Source organism: Rhododendron vialii, chromosome 2a (genome assembly GCF_030253575.1).
Source record: "Rhododendron vialii isolate Sample 1 chromosome 2a, ASM3025357v1".
Taxonomy (NCBI): domain Eukaryota; kingdom Viridiplantae; phylum Streptophyta; class Magnoliopsida; order Ericales; family Ericaceae; genus Rhododendron; species Rhododendron vialii.
The window spans coordinates 30,288,910-30,307,403 of NC_080558.1; the positions used below are offsets into that span (position 1 = coordinate 30,288,910).

The 18,494-nt window shown below is 40.5% G+C and overlaps 1 protein-coding gene across 1 annotated transcript; it reads right to left on the reverse strand.

Moving 5' to 3' along the window:
* Positions 1 to 12,600: 12,600 nt before the first annotated feature.
* On the reverse strand, positions 12,601 to 17,433 carry LOC131317410 (uncharacterized). The gene is made up of 3 exons (XM_058346966.1): positions 16,027 to 17,433; positions 14,751 to 15,714; positions 12,601 to 13,214 (listed from the first exon to the last, which is right to left on the reverse strand). The coding sequence occupies exons 1-3, from the start codon at positions 17,431 to 17,433 to the stop codon at positions 12,601 to 12,603; spliced, it is 2,985 nt and encodes a 994-aa protein (XP_058202949.1).
* Positions 17,434 to 18,494: the final 1,061 nt, after the last annotated feature.

Sequence of the window (18,494 nt, forward strand, 5' to 3'; positions counted from 1 at the left end):
TTCTGCTGCACTCTATGGAAATCTCTCTTTTCTTTAAGGACAGTGGCAATAAAGGCAGGATCCTCCAACTTTTGGGCTGTCAGGATTTCTATGGTATTTTCAGGTTGATAGGCTTCGGCTAAAAGATCAACTAGATGTTTCATCTACAAGAAAGAGTTCAACCTCAATTAGGAATATCCTATGATAGGGTAATCACTTAAGAAGATTTGAATCTATGTTTCACTTTCGATTCTTGATTTAAGTCATCATCCAATTGTTCGGGAATTCCCAGCTCGGCCGTACTACCAATTTCTGTGCCTTGCTTCAATCCGAAGATTGTTTTGACAGAATTCCACCCAATTTGGGACGGTAAACTTAAATTCAATTCACGTTTGTGCAATGGTTAAACTTATTGTGTGGTTCTACCCATTCTACCCATGGCCGAGGTTTTGAACCTAAAGCTCTGATACCAAGTTGTAACGCCCCGAATTTTGGGTACATTAAAAGGACATTTTATTCATAACATCAAATGGAGTCTGGCTCTTATTACAACAAATACTCTCACAAGAGTTCAATATTTACACAAATGAAGGGGGTTCTAAGATTCCTAACTACAGCTCCTCCTTCTTCTCCATCCTAGCCAGCTCCTCAGCTCCAAAAGCCTCCAAGGTGTACTGTTCATCTTGATCATCTACAAGATCTGACACATTATACCAGCGTCACCACCGATATAATATGTCAGGGTCACCAAAAGGCAACACCGTGAGCTACAAAGCTCAGCAGAGTAATCCCATACCCGCTAACCCATAACTTATAAACAAAGCTATAATACAACATCAATTTCCACATGATAAGTATATACACAGTTAATCAATGACACATCCATATTCGTTAATCAACTATCGTTGGTGTCCAAGATTTTCGGGTTTCTCCTACGCGACTCATCGTAGACCGTGTCAACATTTTCACATACCAATTCATCTTTCAAAAATCATTTGTTTAACTCACACAATTTTGCATTGGCTCCGTACCCGCGGATAACCAAGCTACACACCCTACCTTTTTAAAATCATTTGCATTGGCTCCGTACCGCGGATAACCAAGCAACACACCCAACCTTGGTTCAGCCGCGCCGGGTACCCATTGGCACACAAAAATATTTGCATTGGCTCCGTACCGCGGATAACCAAGCTACACACCCAACCTTGGTTCCGCCACGCCGGGTTCCCAAGTATCCTCACAATGGTTCCGCCGCGCCGGGTTCCCATTGGCATACAAAAATATTTGCATTGGCTCCGTACCGCAGATAACCAAGCTACACACCCAACCTTGGTTCCGCCGCGCTGGGTTCCCAAGTATCCTCACAATGGTTTCGCCGCGCCGGGTTCCCATTGGCACACACATAACCTCACAATGGTTCCGTTTTTCCCGGATCCCATTGGAACACACAAAAAACACACACCACACAATGGGCTACCACGTCCGGCCACATTGCGGTTTTCAAAACATTTCACCTTTTTCAAACATTTCTTTTACACACGCACACAACTCACATAATGCCACCCAAAACCGGTCATTATGTTGTTTCAAAAATATTTCCTTCCTCGAAAAACATTTCCTTAAATTAACCACACCCTAGGTGTCATGTTTCTACTTCTCGGTTATCGTGTCTCGTTTACATGCAAAGACTCCGCGATAAGCATGAAACATACTATCAAGATCATCCAATTCTATACTACTTATCATGTTAAATCATCACTTATAGCATAACGCCACATGTACGGACGCCCTTGGAGTGTATCACTTATGCTTTATTCAAAGCACAACGCCACATGTACGGACGTCTTTGGAGTGAAATCACTTATGCTTTATCACACCACAAGTAATACAAGCAATTCATATATGCATACTCATAACTATCTTAAATATCAAAAATACAAATACTTCGAGATAAGTACGTAAATAAAGATAACCTACTTTATACTTGAGTAAGTAAATAAATAGGGAGTAAGTAAGGATTTCCTTACTTTCTAACATACGGTTCTATACGTAAAGTTAGGGGCAATGGGTTCTACCTTACTTCTTGGCGGTAGTCGGCTACGGAAGGTTAGTCGGCTACGGAAAGTACGTCGGTGGTCGGGCGGAGTAACTTCCTACGGAATGCTCCCAGTAGCTTCGAAAGAGAAAGGTTTCTCTCGAAACTTCTACTTGACTATTACTACTACTACTTTTGGATCGAGGGGGTGGTCGAGTGGCGGTTTAGTGGCGGCTTAGGTTGAGTTTCTTGAAGAACTCAAGAACACTCAAGAACAAAGTAAGAACAAAAGAAAGAACAAAGAAAGAACACAATTTTTCTAGAGAGAGAAGTTGCTAGGTGAAGGTGTGAGTTCAAATGGCATGGGAATGGCTCTATTTATAGGCAAAACCTTGGGCTCTCCCTCCCTCTTATGGCCGGCCCCCCCCCTCTCTCACCATACTTCAAATTTTGACACATGTCAAGCACTTATGGAAGGTCAAAGTCTAATTGCTAGGCTTGCATGGCTAGGTTAGGCTAAATGGTAAGCTTGCATGGCTAAGATTTGTCCTTGGATGGGATTATGGGAGATTTGTTGGAAGATTTGGAGACAATGGTATAAGATTTTGTTCTAAACAAAGCATGGAGGTACAAATGGGGAGTTAAGTTTGGTTAGGGGAAAGATTCTCCCATGGACTTGAAAGGATGAGGAAGATATGGAAAGTCAAGCAAAGTACAACAAAATCTCTCCCTCTCTCTCTCCTATCTCTCTCTCTCGGCTCTCTCTCTCCTCTCCCTCTCTCTCTCTCTCTCTCTCTCTCTCTCTCTCTCTCCTAGTACACACACACACACACACACACACACACACACACACACACATATATATATATATATATATATATATATAAATGAAAGAAAGAATAAGAAAGGTACAAAGTACAAGATTTACAAAATCAAGTAAGAATCTTAATTAAACACATGTTTCCAATAAATAAATAAACTAGTGTACTAATGTACTCTAGGAAGATCAACTCCCCAATAAATTAATCCAATTGGATACAAAACCCCAATATAAAATAGTAAAGAGTACTTAGGAGAATTTTAGGCTTAAAAGGCTATTAAGGCTACTAAGTACTTTATAATAAAATAATGTGTACTTTCATCACATGGGGTTTAAGAAAATATTATTTTAATGAACCCATGGACTTGTTGAAAGAATAACTCTATTATCCAATGGACAATAAATCCCCTAACTTTTATTGTCCAATGGACAAAGGTTAAAAAGAAACTTTTATGTTAAAATAATCAAGGTTGTCCTTTTAAAGCATGTGACAAAAGCCCTATATTAAATATAGGTGTGGTACCAAATACCCCAATTAAATAAAAAGATTAGGATTCTCCCCATTAGTTTATAAAAGAGTACAAGTACAAGAAAATCTAGGGTTTAGATATACCCCAAAAGTTTAATGCATAAAAGTACATGGGAATCCAAATCTTGATTATTAAAATGCAACCTTGTACTTGGAAAGATTTGGGCTATTACCCAATGGATAATAATTCCCCTAACGGTTTATCGTCCAATGGATAATAAGGTACGAGTACTTTAAATCATAATTTAAGTCTTTTTAAAAGACTACATGTCCTTTTGAAATTTACCCATGTGTTTATATATATGTACTTAGCCAAATATAATAAAGGAAAAGCTTTTGTCCAATGGGTAAAGATTACCCTAACAATCATTGTCCAATGGACAATAGTTACTAGGGTACTTTTTATAGTAAAATAATCAAAAAGTACTTTAAAGAAATTTATAAAAGCCTATAATGGTACTTTGTTCAAATCTTTCATTAAACCCTTTTAATATAAAGAATTGGGTTTCTATTATCCAATGGATAATAGTTCCCCTAACCTTTATTGTCCAAAGGACAAAGAATAAAACCAAATTAATAAAAGAAAATAAATAAGTAATTACTAGGGTTGAAAAGGTTGACTAGTCAAATCAACTTTATTGGAAGGTTCCCTAATCACATCGGTACTTTATTTGTTCAAAAGACTCTATTATCCAAGGGTCACTAACTCCCCTAACGGTTATTACCCAATGGGTAATAATTTCCTTTGCGGTTAATAACCATTGGACAAAAGAGTACAAGTACCATTTATTTTAAAATAAGATTTTGAAAGACTACATGTACTTTTATAATAAAAAGTTTATTATCCAATGGACAAAAATTACCCTTGTGGTTATTAACCAATGGATAATGGAGGGGTGGGAGAATCCCCAATAAACAAAGAATAAATGTACTTTGCACACGTGTTTATAAACCCATTAAAATACTATATCCTTGTACTTATCAAAATATTTTAAAGGAAAGCCTATTGTCCAATGGATAAAAATTACCCTAACCATTATGGACCAATGGGTAAAAGCAAAAGGTTCATCTAGTAACTAGGTAAGTCGGTTGCTCGGTTCCTCCAAGTAGTCGGTTGGAATCTAATTCGATTGGCCAAGTAGGGTTTCTAGTTGAGAGTTTAACCAATGACCAAAAAATCTAACTACGACGAAAATTAATAAGCAATCATATAGCCACAGAAGAGAAAAATAAGTAATTCAAATAAAATTCAAATATTTAACGAAATTTTTATTGACCAAAATTCAGGGTCGTTACAGATAGCGATGTTAGTCAGATCTCCGCCCATGGTGGATGGAATTGTGGTTGTTGTTGGGAGGAGGGGGGTGGATTGAAGGAGATTGGAGCCGTTTGAGTCAGAAGTTTAGTTCACGTCAGGTTCACCAATTGTGTGGCCCATAATCCTTAATTTGAATCCTTCCTCCGCTGGCTCAGGGATCGTCTAGCCTCCTTGCCTTATCCTGCACAGTGAACACACGACTAAAGACCCGGCCGGGGTTGCCCGGCATGGCCCTCCGACAAGAGGATGAGAATATGCAGAGAGTAAAGCCAGAGACTAGGGTTTTTTGTGTATAGGAGCATGTACCTCTCAGGATTATGATCCTTCAGCATTTATAGAGTCTCCTTAGCTTGCTCTCCAAGTACAGGCATGTGCTTTGCACGAGTTATGTGACATCACTGAACGGATCTGGTAACCGTTTTAGGCGTGAGCTGGCACCCCCATGTGCGTTCATCATTATCTTTAGGAGTAACTACTTTAAAATGTGAGGGGACATGTGACCCAGCAGGCAGCCGAACTTCATTTTGGTCGAGCCTAATAGGCAACTTAGATGGGGAGTCTTCAGATGAAGCTGTCTTCCTGAAGGTGGCCGAGCCTGAGTGACACACTTCCACCGCCAGACGTAAGGCAGGCGCATCATCGGTTGACTAAGAACCCCCGGTCTGAGCCGAGCCTAAGTTTAAGCACGGCCACGACTGCCAGACACAGGCAGATATGTTTGGCCTGCTACAATATGAAAAAATAGGTGTTTGGATCGAGCACCTACGCACGTCGGATGCCGTTGATTCTCGCGTAGACCCACTCGGTTTTTTCATTTTAAAATTATTGGACGGCTCGGATCGGTCTTCCGGTGGCCGGAAATGGCCCGGCGTGGCCGTTGGTGCCTTTTCCCTACGGTACCTGTCGATACCAATAGCGGTATTGGGTTTCAATTGGGTCTATTAGTTTTTATTTAACGTCAGTTGCACTTTAAATTGGGCATTGCACTTGCTGAACTTTTGATTGGTTTTTCAGTTGGGTATTTTGTTTACTCCATGCCTGAACTCTTGGTTTCAAAGATAAGTAATTAGTACTCCACCTCTTTTTTGAGTTTTTGATTATGTGCATTGGACGTTACACAGAGCTTCCTGTTGTTTAATACTGAGAAATATATTCACATACTTCTCTCTCTGAATACAACAAGAAAGAAAACTTGATTTTCTGTAAAACCTGGATTCATTCGTTCAGTAAATCAATGTGAAAAGCACATTCTTTAACCGATGCAGGATGAGAAACCGAATTCTTTAAGAACGTTGGTTTACATAATCTTTACGTGTTAAAAGCCTCACAGTTTGAATTTATTGTCCTTTTCTATCTTCTAGATTTTATTGTCCTTTGATTGGGAATTTTTTTACGTGTATTCTTACAAAGAGTTTTTCAGCATTTGTGAACATGTACTTCAATCGCTTGCTAATCTATATAATAAGACATGACTGGTTTTGAATTCAAAAGACAACCAACGGTCCAAATTTGTCCCTCTGCATAAATCTAGACCATTGGCTTATGCGGGTAGAAACATTAATAACCCATTCTCTCTCCCTCTCCTTTTTCTTAATTTTCCGTATGTTAGCTAACTCCTTAATTTGTGGGATCCTATTAATTAAGGCATAATTTATACTCATGCTTTAAGTATAGCAATATTTAAATATCCATCCTCTTTATCCATATTATGTAAGAATTCATCCTCCCATTTTTTCATGCTTATGTTTTCATCCTTGCATTATGTAAATTACCATTATTACCCTTTATTCTATTATATATATATATATATATATATATATGTATATATATATATATATGTATAGAGGCAAAGATTTTTGGGACTAAAAAATGATTTTGAAGATCCTTTAGCCTAATTTTAGGATGATCACCCAGTCAAATCCCTAGGATTTCGATAACATTTTAAACCCCTGGTTGAAGATTCCTATAATTTTGGCAACCAGTCCCTATAATTTCGGCAACCGATTCCCCGTCCACCCCCACCCCCCCCCCCCCCCCCCCCCCCCCCCCTCAGCTTTTGGAGAAATTAAACAACAAACACCTCGCCCCCCCCCCCCCCCCCCCCCCCCCCCCCCCCCCCCCCCCCCCAAATACCCATTAATGGCGACGAGCGACGGCAAGAACCAAAACCATCCTCTTGGCAACCTCTGCTCTTCATCCTGTCGTCCATCACATTGGCAATTGTGGGTCTACATCAACCAGTGAAGAAAGAGGAGAGGCCGGTGAATCTGATATGGAGAAGAAGACGGTGCAAACAGAAAACGGTGGAGAGGAAGATGATTATTAAATGGCTCGAGTTCGTATTTTGCTTTCCAATTTCGTTTGCTATTTTCGATCTAGTTTGGCTTTGTTCTTTGCTCGATCGATTCATGCAAACATAAATTTGATGCGTTCCGTTTGATGATTCATGATTGCTTACTGATAATTTATGAAACATGGATAATTTATCATCAAAATTGGTATTGGCCAAACTTATTTCATGCAACATGAATTATTTTGCATCAAAACTGGTATTGCCCAATTTTTCATGATCAGTTGACAAATATTTTGCAATAATTGATCAAGTTAGCCAACCAAACATGATAAAGTGATCATATTTTATAAAATATTTCCCATTAAATATTGGCCAATTTTCAAATAAATTGGTCTTGGCCAATATAAAATTATCAATTGACCATCAATTTGCATCACTTGACAATAAATTGTTCGCAAACTTATTTCATGCAACATGGATTATTTTGCATCAAAATAGTCATTGGTGAATATAACATGATAAGTTGACCATATTTTTACATGTATTTATCATGCTAAATTGCTCACGTATTATCCAATAAGGTCAAATTTTTCAATGATTTTATTCCATGAAACATGGTTAAATTACCATCAAAATAGGTATTATCAAGATTGGCGTTTCATGGTTAAGTTACCATGTCGATTTCACTACATCTGGAAATTAGTGGCTGTTTCGACCCCCGACACCCCTTCAAACACCTTACCCAGCCGCCGAACCCTCTCGAAATTTCATTATGGTTCTCCCCGCCGCTCGCCGCCACCTCTCGCTAGAACGTGTTGGAAACCAGAACGAGATTTTGAACAGTTTCGAAAATGGAAGTTTTAGGGATTTTGATTAGTTTCGGAAATGGAAACCAAATGGGGTTACTGTGTTGGGGTGGATTAATTTTGATCAAATTTATTGCCGAGATATTTAGGATTGGGTGGCGAAATTTAGGGGATTGATCCACAAGAATTTCGTTGGGACTGAAAGTCTCATAGTGATCCATGTATTTTATATAAGGGCATTAATGGGATTAAAAAATAATGAGGATGAAATCATAACTGTTTAAAATGATCGGGATGAAAACTTAAGTCGGATAGAGTTTGAGGATGAATATTTAAGTCTCCCTTAAGTATAAGCCATATATACAAAAATATTTCCCATTTCAAAAATCAATTGAAACAATTTGACCATATACCTATCTCAATTAGTGGGATAGCACAGGCTGACCAATACACAAATTACAAACATTTCTTTTTTAAACCAATTGAAGCAATTTGACAATCGGAAATTGCCAAAAGGATGGGAAATTTTTGGAAGTTACCTCTCTACTAAAATTATAGAACCAAAGGTATTTCACGTACCCCTCCTCCTGCTCTCTCTCCTCAACGTGTCTACCACCAACGCCACTACTTCAACTCATTTCAGGTTAGTTGGTTATTCATGCTACTGCTTTCGATTCTATTCTTCTTCATTTGTTTGTTTGTTTCAGGCAAGTATCTTCGTTTTATTGCGTCCCATTTACAGGATGAATAGTGAGAATATTAATCCTAACGTTGCCTGGAGCAATTGAAAGTTTAAAATCATGAGTATTGAATCTTAATCATGAGTATATATAACTTGTGCTATATATGCACAGAGAGTGTGAAAATATGAACAATAAAAAAAATTTAAATACGAATTAGCTTTTTCTTCTTCGGTGTCTGAGAAATAACAATGATATGGAAACTACTACATATTTGTTCTTTTTTATTACCGATGTTATTCCCTTAGTTTTTCTTTTCCTTTTATCATGATTTATGCTTCATTCCAAGTTTCTTGACATGAGTTTGTAAGGAAGATTGGTGGGTTTTGTTTATTGCATCGTAGTGTCAATGCCTCTGGTGGTTTGGTGAGTTTCATGTATTTTGATGGTTTGATCTAGCTGATTTTTTTTTCCCTTTAAGAACGGCTGAGTTTTTCTTATGCTCCTTTTCTACTATTTTTGCTTTGTCAATTGCTGCACTTAGAAGGAATGATGCTACCTTATCCCCATTTGTTGGATTACAATGGACAACATTTATGGGTTTCTTCATTTGTGGGTCTTGGATTGAGTACTTAAAAAAAATCATATTACTAACCCATCTGATAATCTATGGTATTATTTCAAAAGATAAATCTATATTACTCCTTATACCTCCTTACAAGGGCCCTAACATGTGTTGTATGTAATAACCAATATTCTAGAGAAAATTATTCTTTTGAGGACCAAGCCCAACCAAATTCACGCAACAAATTTATAAGACATCAATGCAATTATATTTTGCTAACACAATAGTTTAATTATATTTGGTTCTTCTACTCTTAACACGATCCAATTTATGTTGTAGCTTGATGTGTTTTATTTTAGCAAAAGCTAGAGATGTCTCTAGCATATGATTCTGGCACTAAGCGGGTAACTCATCAGCATACTTTTGTCAGGATAAATTTGTTAATTTGTCATTGGTATCTTGCTTAATTAGGTCAAAGGATTTCACATGACTCTATGATTTACAGCAACAATGGGTAAGTGGTAACAACAGGTGAGGCATCCAAGTATTTGTGAGAAACTGAAATATTTCTTGTCGTCACCATTTCGCACTATTAAAGGGGAGTGCACACCATTTCTCTTATGGAAGTTTGACTGTACATATAAGATCCTTGAAACACACAAACAACAAGATATATACGTGGTTCCTTTAAACTTTATTTTGTTTTTTCTTTTTCAGATCCTTAAGGAATTCGTGGAGCATTAATTAGGGAAAAGAAGTTTCCAATGTCCAAATTTCTCATCATTCAGTTGCAGGTTCCTCTCCTAAAATCTCATTATGTCGTCTCTTATATGCATAACCTTGTGGAAAAAGAACAAAAGTTGAGAAGATGGGGCATTTATTGAGTCTATAATCTATATACAGGTAGTAGGAAATGGAGAAAGAAATGGTTTGGACACCACTGAATAGGTAAGTCATTCAGTTAATTTGTCTAAGAGGTAGATGTGAATTTTACTTCTAATTTTTGGTAGTTTGCTTTGGTTTCTTTTACCCATATGCTATTACCATTGGTTTTCCTCTTAAATATACCTACTTGTCTACAAAAATAAAAATAGAAATAAAATAGAATTTGACCTTATTACCCAAAAGTATAGAAATTATTATGAAATCAACTAATGAAGAATTGAAAATTCTTTGGACACCATCGAATGTAATTCCCAAAGTTGTGGATGGGAAAGCTATGGACGCCATTGAAATCGAGTGCCATATTGACTTTTGTATGACATCGATCATTACTTTATTGTTTTAGCTTTGAGTGCATCTGGTTTTTAGCTTTAAGTACACCTCGATAAATGATTCTATACTCTATTCTCTTTTGGGCACAGTTTGAGAAAAATTTAGCTTTGATTTTTGTGGCCTGAAAATATAAAAAGATAAAATTTAGCTTTAGAGGTTTACATGTTCTTGGTTAAATCAATGTGCCTATGTGTCTATTTCTTTTAGGTGTGCAACCGAATTCTCTTTTGATGGTGACATTTGATTTCAAGTTCTAGGAATTCCTGTTAATTCGAGTTCTCTCCTAATTTTATTTGAATCACTTCCAGGCATGATTAAGTGGTTGAGGTTTGGCCTTGAATACTTTTCGAGGGTATGCTTCCACTTCTATTTTTTTAAAATTGGGTGTACTATCTGCTCTAATAAGATGCTATTTGCGTTGGAAGCTAATACATTTGTAGCTTTCTTACAAAGCTTTGGTTTGACTCTGTGTCACACCCTCGATTTTTAACATAAATATAAATGATTTCCATAAATAAAATCTCGCCATAATTTGTACGATAACCAAAATGAAGTAGCGTTCCCAAAATATTACATCTTCGGCTCCGAGGCCCAAATTAACGCAAGTACTGAATATTCAAGAGTTAAAGGTTACAATATTCCATAGTCAAAAGATTTACTATAAAGTTACAAATACATCTTCAAAGAGATTTACAAAGATGCCTAAGTAACTCCTCAATCGATAGCTTTCAAAACAATGATCACATCCAAGCATTCCAAGCATGCACGCTATTGTCCTGTATTAGTACCTGAAAATGATAATAGGCTTGAGCTACACTAGCCCAGTAGGAAATTCTACGCTAACATTATATGCAAGAGAAATGCAAGGATGTTCACAAGGAAGAACGAGATACAGACCACACAATAGGCAATAACCGAGGCTTAACAATCCGACAAACTCAGTATGAAATTTGGTATACACCTCAATCTTTAACCGTTTCACTCTCCATGTGTTCAATATCGCTTCACGTTAAGTGTCATGAGCCGAAGCTCCTGCCGGGCTAATTATGGGACCCCGATATCCCCTGCCAAGCGCCCACCGAGAAGGTTAGGCCTTGAGTGATCATTATGAGCATAAGCTCCTGCCAGGCTAATTATGGGACCCTGATATCCCCTGCCAGGCACCCACCCGTCGATGGGCCCCAAATGTTCTCGTTGTGTCGATAAGTGTCCAAAAATCTCTTACTCACATAACGTGTCATTTCAATTTAATCAAAGTCCATATGGAAATCAACGTCCAATTATACCAAACAAGGGGCGAGGGTTGCAAAGATACTCAACGAACTCAACGAATATGATCGATAGTGTTATGGAGTGATTTGGTGACGTTTGGAACAAGTTAGAAGCGATCGGGGGTCAAGACAATGGAGTCGGAACAAGAAACAAAACTTAGCCTTAAGGCATTGAAGTATAGATACTATGAATTTCAGTATCTATACAACAGGCCTTAAAAACTTCCAGAGACCGATTGTATCGATACTGATTTAATCAGTATCGATACGACAGTAACCTAAGCCGTTCCAGAGATTCCTGTATCGATACTGAGAAGAGCAGTATCGATACAAATGGGTGTTCGAGCAGATTTTCTGCAGATTTCAAGAAATCCAACCACAACAACAACAACAACAATAGACACGATTTCAAGCAAGGAGAGCACTTCTATTACATATATTGAGAGGTAGAATCCCTACCTCGAGGCCGAAGAACGAAACCCACAAGAATTTCAAGCCCTAGCTTCCGAAAATCGAAACCGAGAGCAATACGACTCCACCGAGCTCCAACCGGTGAAATACGGACCACAATACGCGTAGAGGATGAATGTTTGAAGGTTGTGTTGAGTGGGTTTTGGGTTATTGGAGTGAAATTTGGTGAGAGGGCAAGAGAGAGGGAGAGAGCCGAGAGAGAGCTGGGAGAGAGATGAAAAAAAAAGTGAAAAGGGAAAAAAATTTCCCAGGCATATACACGGCACACACATGCACAAATTACACTAGCACCCATAACTTTCAACTCCTTACACTTTGACCCCCAACTACAATATTCTCATTAATCCATCACTTTTTCCATTTATAAAACAATAAAATTATAAAATGAATTTACGGGTCTCTACATTCTACTCTCCTTAAAGAAATTTCGTCCTCGAAATTTTTCCAAGCCAAGGTTAGCTAACATATACATCATATATGCATGCAACAATCATAGCCATTAATCTTATGCAACAAGTCAATTATCAAGACACGTAAATCTTAAACACTCACATTGGTTCATTCCGAAAATAGGTGCGGATACTTTTCTCTAACTTCGTCCTCCCTTTCCCATGTCGACTCTTCTCTACCCTGATTGCTCCACAAGACTCGCACTAACGGTATCGTCTTACCCCTTAGTATTTGGTCGCGCGAATCTAGGATACGCATCGGTTCCTCTCCATAAGACACGTCGGCCTCCAACTCAAGTTCGGACCATTGTAACACGTGCGACGGATCCGGTTCATATTTCCTCAACATAGACACGTGAAACACGTCATGTACACCCGATAGCTTCGGTGGCAACGCCAAACGATACGCGACCTCCCCAATTTTCTCAATGATATCAAACGGCCCAATATAACGTGGCGAAAGCTTCCCTTTCTTTCCAAAACGCGACAAACCCCTACGAGGCGATACTTTAAGGAATACGTGGTCCCCTTCTTCAAATGACAATGGGCAACGACGACGATCAGCATAGTTCTTTTGTCTACTTTGAGCGGTCAACAATCTTTGGCGGATCACCTTGACTTGTTCGGTTGTTCTTTCTTGTGCTTTCTTAAGGCGTTGGCGAATAGCTTTCATACTCTCGGAGGTCTCCTTGATCATATCCGGCCCCACTAACGTAGCCTCACCTAATTCGGTCCAACACACAGGCGATCGACATGGTCTCCCATACAAAGCCTCATAAGGTGCCATCTCGATACTAGATTGATAGCTATTATTGTACGCGAATTCGACTAACGGTAAGTGATCCTCCCAACTACCCCGAAAATCCAAGACACAAGCCCGAAGCATGTCTTCCAAAATCTGAATCGTTCTCTCGGATTGCCCATCAGTTTGAGGATGATACGCAGTACTAAACAAAAGGTTGGTGCCCAAAGCGGCTTGCAAGCTTTGCCAAAAACGCGCGGTAAATCTCGGATCTCGATCGGACACGATAGATACGGGAATCCCATGAAGTCGGATAATCTCCCGAATATACAAACGGCTAAGTGCATCCACGGAATCGGTAACCTGAATAGGTAAAAAGTGTGCTGTTTTCGTCAAACGGTCCACGATTACCCAAATAGCGTCATGCCCCCTTGGCGACCTCGGTAAACCCGTAACGAAATCCATCGTCACGTTCTCCCACTTCCACTCGGCCACAGGCAATGGTTGTAACTCTCCCGCGGGTCGTTGATGTTCGGCTTTCACTTGTTGACACGTAAGACACCTGGATACGAAAATCACAACGTCCCTCTTCATTCCGGACCACCAAAATTGCCTACGCAAGTCATGATACATTTTCGTTCCCCCCGGATGGACGGCTAACGGTGAATGGTGAAACTCTCGCAAGATTTCTTCCCGACACGAAACGGGTACGAACAACTTTCCTTGATAGCGCAAGCTTTGATCGGCGTGTATCATCCACCCCTCTTGAGCTTTTCCACTAAGGAATTTAGCACGAAGTTCCTCCGCTTCTTCATCGTGTTGTTGTGCCTCAATTACTCGAGTCGATAAAGTTGATTGCATGGTCAAGTTGCATAACGTAACCCCTTCCCGAACTTCCTCGAAATGCGAAGCATAAAAGCCCAAATCGTTCATCATTTTCCACTCGTGGATAGCTAGACTCGCTAAGTGTATCGGTTTTCTACTCAACGCATCCGCCACGACATTCGCTTTCCCCGGGTGATATTGCAATTCGAAATCGTAGTCCTCTAAATGCTCCATCCAACGGCGTTGTCGAAGGTTAAGTTCCTTTTGAGAGAATAAGTATTTCAAACTTTTATGATCAGAAAAGACTTCAAACTTCTCACCGTACAAGTAATGGCGCCAACTTTTCAAAGCAAAAACGACGGCTGCAAGTTCTAGATCGTGGGTAGGGTAGTTTCGCTCGTGAGTTTTCAACTGTCGCGATCCATACGCCACTACTCGCCCTGCTTGCATCAACACGCACCCTAACCCTTCCTTAGACGCATCACAATATACAGAGTAGCCAACTCCACGTTCGGGCACAATCAGAACCGGTGCAGTCGTCAATCGCTTCTTCAATTCTTCAAAGGCCATCTCACATGCGTCACTCCAAACAAAACGAGTCCCCTTACGTGTTAATCTAGTCATTGGCGCTGCTAAACGAGAGAAATCAAGAACAAAACGGCGGTAGTACCCGGCCAAACCCAAAAAACTACGAATTTCGAACACGTTCTTCGGTCGTTGCCAATTCATAACAGACTCTATTTTTCCTGGATCGACGGACACGCCACCCTTCGAAACCACGTGACCCAAAAATTTGACTTCGGATAGCCAAAACTCACACTTACTAAGCTTGGCGTACAATTGGTGCTCCCTTAAGATTTCAAGAACAATGGTGAGATGCGATTGGTGTTCCTCCTCCGTTGGCGAATAGATAAGGATATCATCGACGAATACAACCACAAAACGATCAAGGTATGCACGAAAGATACGATTCATTAAGTCCATGAATGTAGCTGGAGCGTTCGTCAATCCGAAAGGCATAACAACGAATTCGTAATGGCCATAACGAGTGCGGAATGCGGTCTTAGGAATATCCTCTCTCCGAACCCTCAACTGGTGGTAACCGGACCTCAAATCAATTTTGGAAAAACAGGTCGCACCCCGAAGTTGATCAAACAAATCATCGATTCTAGGCATGGGATACTTATTCTTAATGGTGACTCGGTTTAGCTTACGATAATCGATACACAAGCGGAGTGAACCATCCTTCTTTTGCGCAAAAAGAGCCGGTGCTCCCCACGGTGACGTACTCGGACGAATGAATCCTAAGTTCTCCAATTCCTGCAACTGAGTCTTCAACTCTCTCAATTCGGCTGGCGCGAAACGATACGGAGGTATAGAGATAGGAGCGGTACCGGGTAGTAAATCGATAACGAATTCAATCTCTCTTTCAGGAGGTAAACCAGGTAACTCTTCAGGAAAAACATCGGGAAATTCGCGAACTACTAAAGGTAACTCCCCACGTGTCGACAAATCTTCATCTAACGTCAAACTCGCCAACAAGGAATAAATTGACTCGCGCTCTCGAGACCCACATAGATACGGTTCCAACGGCTCCCGACGCTCCCCAAAGAATTGGAAACAAGGACCCTCAAGAGGACAAATACGAACTCGACGCTTGAAACAATCGATGGTAGCATGAAAGGTAGATAGCCAATCCATTCCCAAGATAAGATCAAACCCCGACATTCCCAAAATGATGCAGTCGAATACAAAACGATGGTCACAAATGACTAACTCGCAATCTCGACAAATATGACCAAGAGGCGTTCTACCCCCTAATGGTGTCTCAACAAACAAAGGAGGACTAAGACTCTCCGTTTCCAATTCCAAGGCACACACAAATGATGCAGCAATGAATGAATGCGATGCTCCAGAATCAAAGAGTACTTTAGCAAAGGAGTTGAACAAAAGAAATGTACCCCTCACAACGGATGCTTCTGGAACCTGAGAAATAGAAGGTGAAGCATTCGAGTTGATGTTGAAAACACGCCCCTGGGTACTCTGACCTTGTGCAAAACCTCCCCTCTGACCAGAACCCTGAGTAGGCGCGGAAGAACTCGCTCCCTTGTCACCCCCGGAACTCTGAACCGACGTAGTCTGGCGGAAGTGAGGTTGTTGCTGCCTCTGAGTGCCCCTAAACTGTTGGCCAACATTATACCCCGTTCCCGGCTGCTGCACGGAACCCGACTCACTTTGCACTATCGACCCCTGAGGACAATTCCTAGCGAGATGATCCATCTTCCCACAAACATAACAAGCCTTCTGGAGATGTGGACACTGAGCACAAACGTGTCCAGGTTGATTGCACTTGTAGCACACAGACGGAGGTCTAGACAAAGCACCCCGAGTCCCTGAAGAAGAAGGTACCCTAAAGTTGGATTGGTTAGATGGTTGCTGAGATGGTTCCCTCTGTCTCTTCCGTCCTTGACTCCCAAAGCTTCCTGACGATGAACTCACACTCACAACTTGTTGCCTCGGTTCCCAAACTCCCCTATTCCTCTGTGCTTCCTTTGGTATTTCAATACTTCTCGCACACTCAACAACCTCGGCGTATTTTGTCTTACGTTGCACCATTACCATTCTCCTCACGGTATTATGAAGCCCTTTCTCAAAACGTCTACATTTCCTTTCCTCCGTCGCCACCAACTCTGGCGCAAATCGAGATAAAGACTGAAACTTTTGAGCGTATTCCGACACGGTCATACCCCCCTGCTCCAACTTCTCAAACTGATCTCTCAACTGCTCACGACTAGTCTCTGGAAAGTATTGTTCCTCAAATAATGTCTCAAACTCGGCCCACGTCAAATTTTCAACATCCGGTTCATTTACTTGAGCTACGGTCCTTGCCGCTCTCCTCGCATCCTTCCTAGATTCTAGGACAGACTCCCACCACTCATTGGCTTCCCCGGTAAGTTGAACAGCCACGATATTCACTCGTAAATCGTCTTCGGTAATCTTAAGAGCATTGAAAAGTTTACGGATTTGTGCTAACCAATGATCGGCCACAAGAGGATCACTACTTGTCCCATCAAACGTCGGTGGATTCCTACGGCTAAATTCTCGCATTGCTGATAAGGCTCGGTTGTCTGCATTTTCTCTAGGAGCTTGGTTGAACAGATTTGCAGCTGTAAGTGCTGCGACAAGATCCCTAGCAAATTGAGTTTGATTGGGTGGTATTTCTGCAGCCCTACCGGCCCCAGCCCCCGGATTCCTACCTGGGTTCTCCCCATGCTGACTAACCTCATCCTCTGGTGGCACCCCACGGCCACGACCACGGCCACGACCTCCCCGGTTTCCTGCCACACCCCGCCTAACATGCGATTTCGGAGGCATTTTACTACAAGATATAAGAAAGGAAAACTATTAATCACAACATCACAACTATGTCCCCAAATTCCCAACACAGGTTAATAACAACTCTACACCACTCTACGATATCGAAAATGCAATGCCACGTAATCATACGAATGTTAGTCACACAAGCATGCACAAGTCATGTAAAAAAAAAAAATACAGAATTTTGAACCCATGAGACGAAACGTCTCCCCACGGTCGCTAGGTGTTCTAAACCTAACGCTCTGATACCAAGTTGTCACACCCTCGATTTTTAACATAAATATAAATGATTTCCATAAATAAAATCTCGCCATAATTTGTACGATAACCAAAATGAAGTAGCGTTCCCAAAATATTACATCTTCGGCTCCGAGGCCCAAATTAACGCAAGTACTGAATATTCAAGAGTTAAAGGTTACAATATTCCATAGTCAAAAGATTTACTATAAAGTTACAAATACATCTTCAAAGAGATTTACAAAGATGCCTAAGTAACTCCTCAATCGATAGCTTTCAAAACAATGATCACATCCAAGCATTCCAAGCATGCACGCTATTGTCCTGTATTAGTACCTGAAAATGATAATAGGCTTGAGCTACACTAGCCCAGTAGGAAATTCTACGCTAACATTATATGCAAGAGAAATGCAAGGATGTTCACAAGGAAGAACGAGATACAGACCACACAATAGGCAATAACCGAGGCTTAACAATCCGACAAACTCAGTATGAAATTTGGTATACACCTCAATCTTTAACCGTTTCACTCTCCATGTGTTCAATATCGCTTCACGTTAAGTGTCATGAGCCGAAGCTCCTGCCGGGCTAATTATGGGACCCCGATATCCCCTGCCAAGCGCCCACCGAGAAGGTTAGGCCTTGAGTGATCATTATGAGCATAAGCTCCTGCCAGGCTAATTATGGGACCCTGATATCCCCTGCCAGGCACCCACCCGTCGATGGGCCCCAAATGTTCTCGTTGTGTCGATAAGTGTCCAAAAATCTCTTACTCACATAACGTGTCATTTCAATTTAATCAAAGTCCATATGGAAATCAA

Excerpts from the sequence above, each read along its gene's own strand:
- LOC131317410 (XM_058346966.1), bottom strand. The coding sequence starts at position 17,433 with ATGCCTCCGAAATCGCATGTTAGGCGGGGTGTGGCAGGAAACCGGGGA. Across the intron at positions 15,715-16,026 it reads AGGTTCCAGAAGCATCCGTT|CGTCGAGTTCGTATTTGTCC; the intron begins GTGAGGGGTACA and ends GATTGTTTCAAG. Across the intron at positions 13,215-14,750 it reads GAAGAACGTGTTCGAAATTC|GTGAGGCTACGTTAGTGGGG; the intron begins GTAGTTTTTTGG and ends GGACCGAATTAG.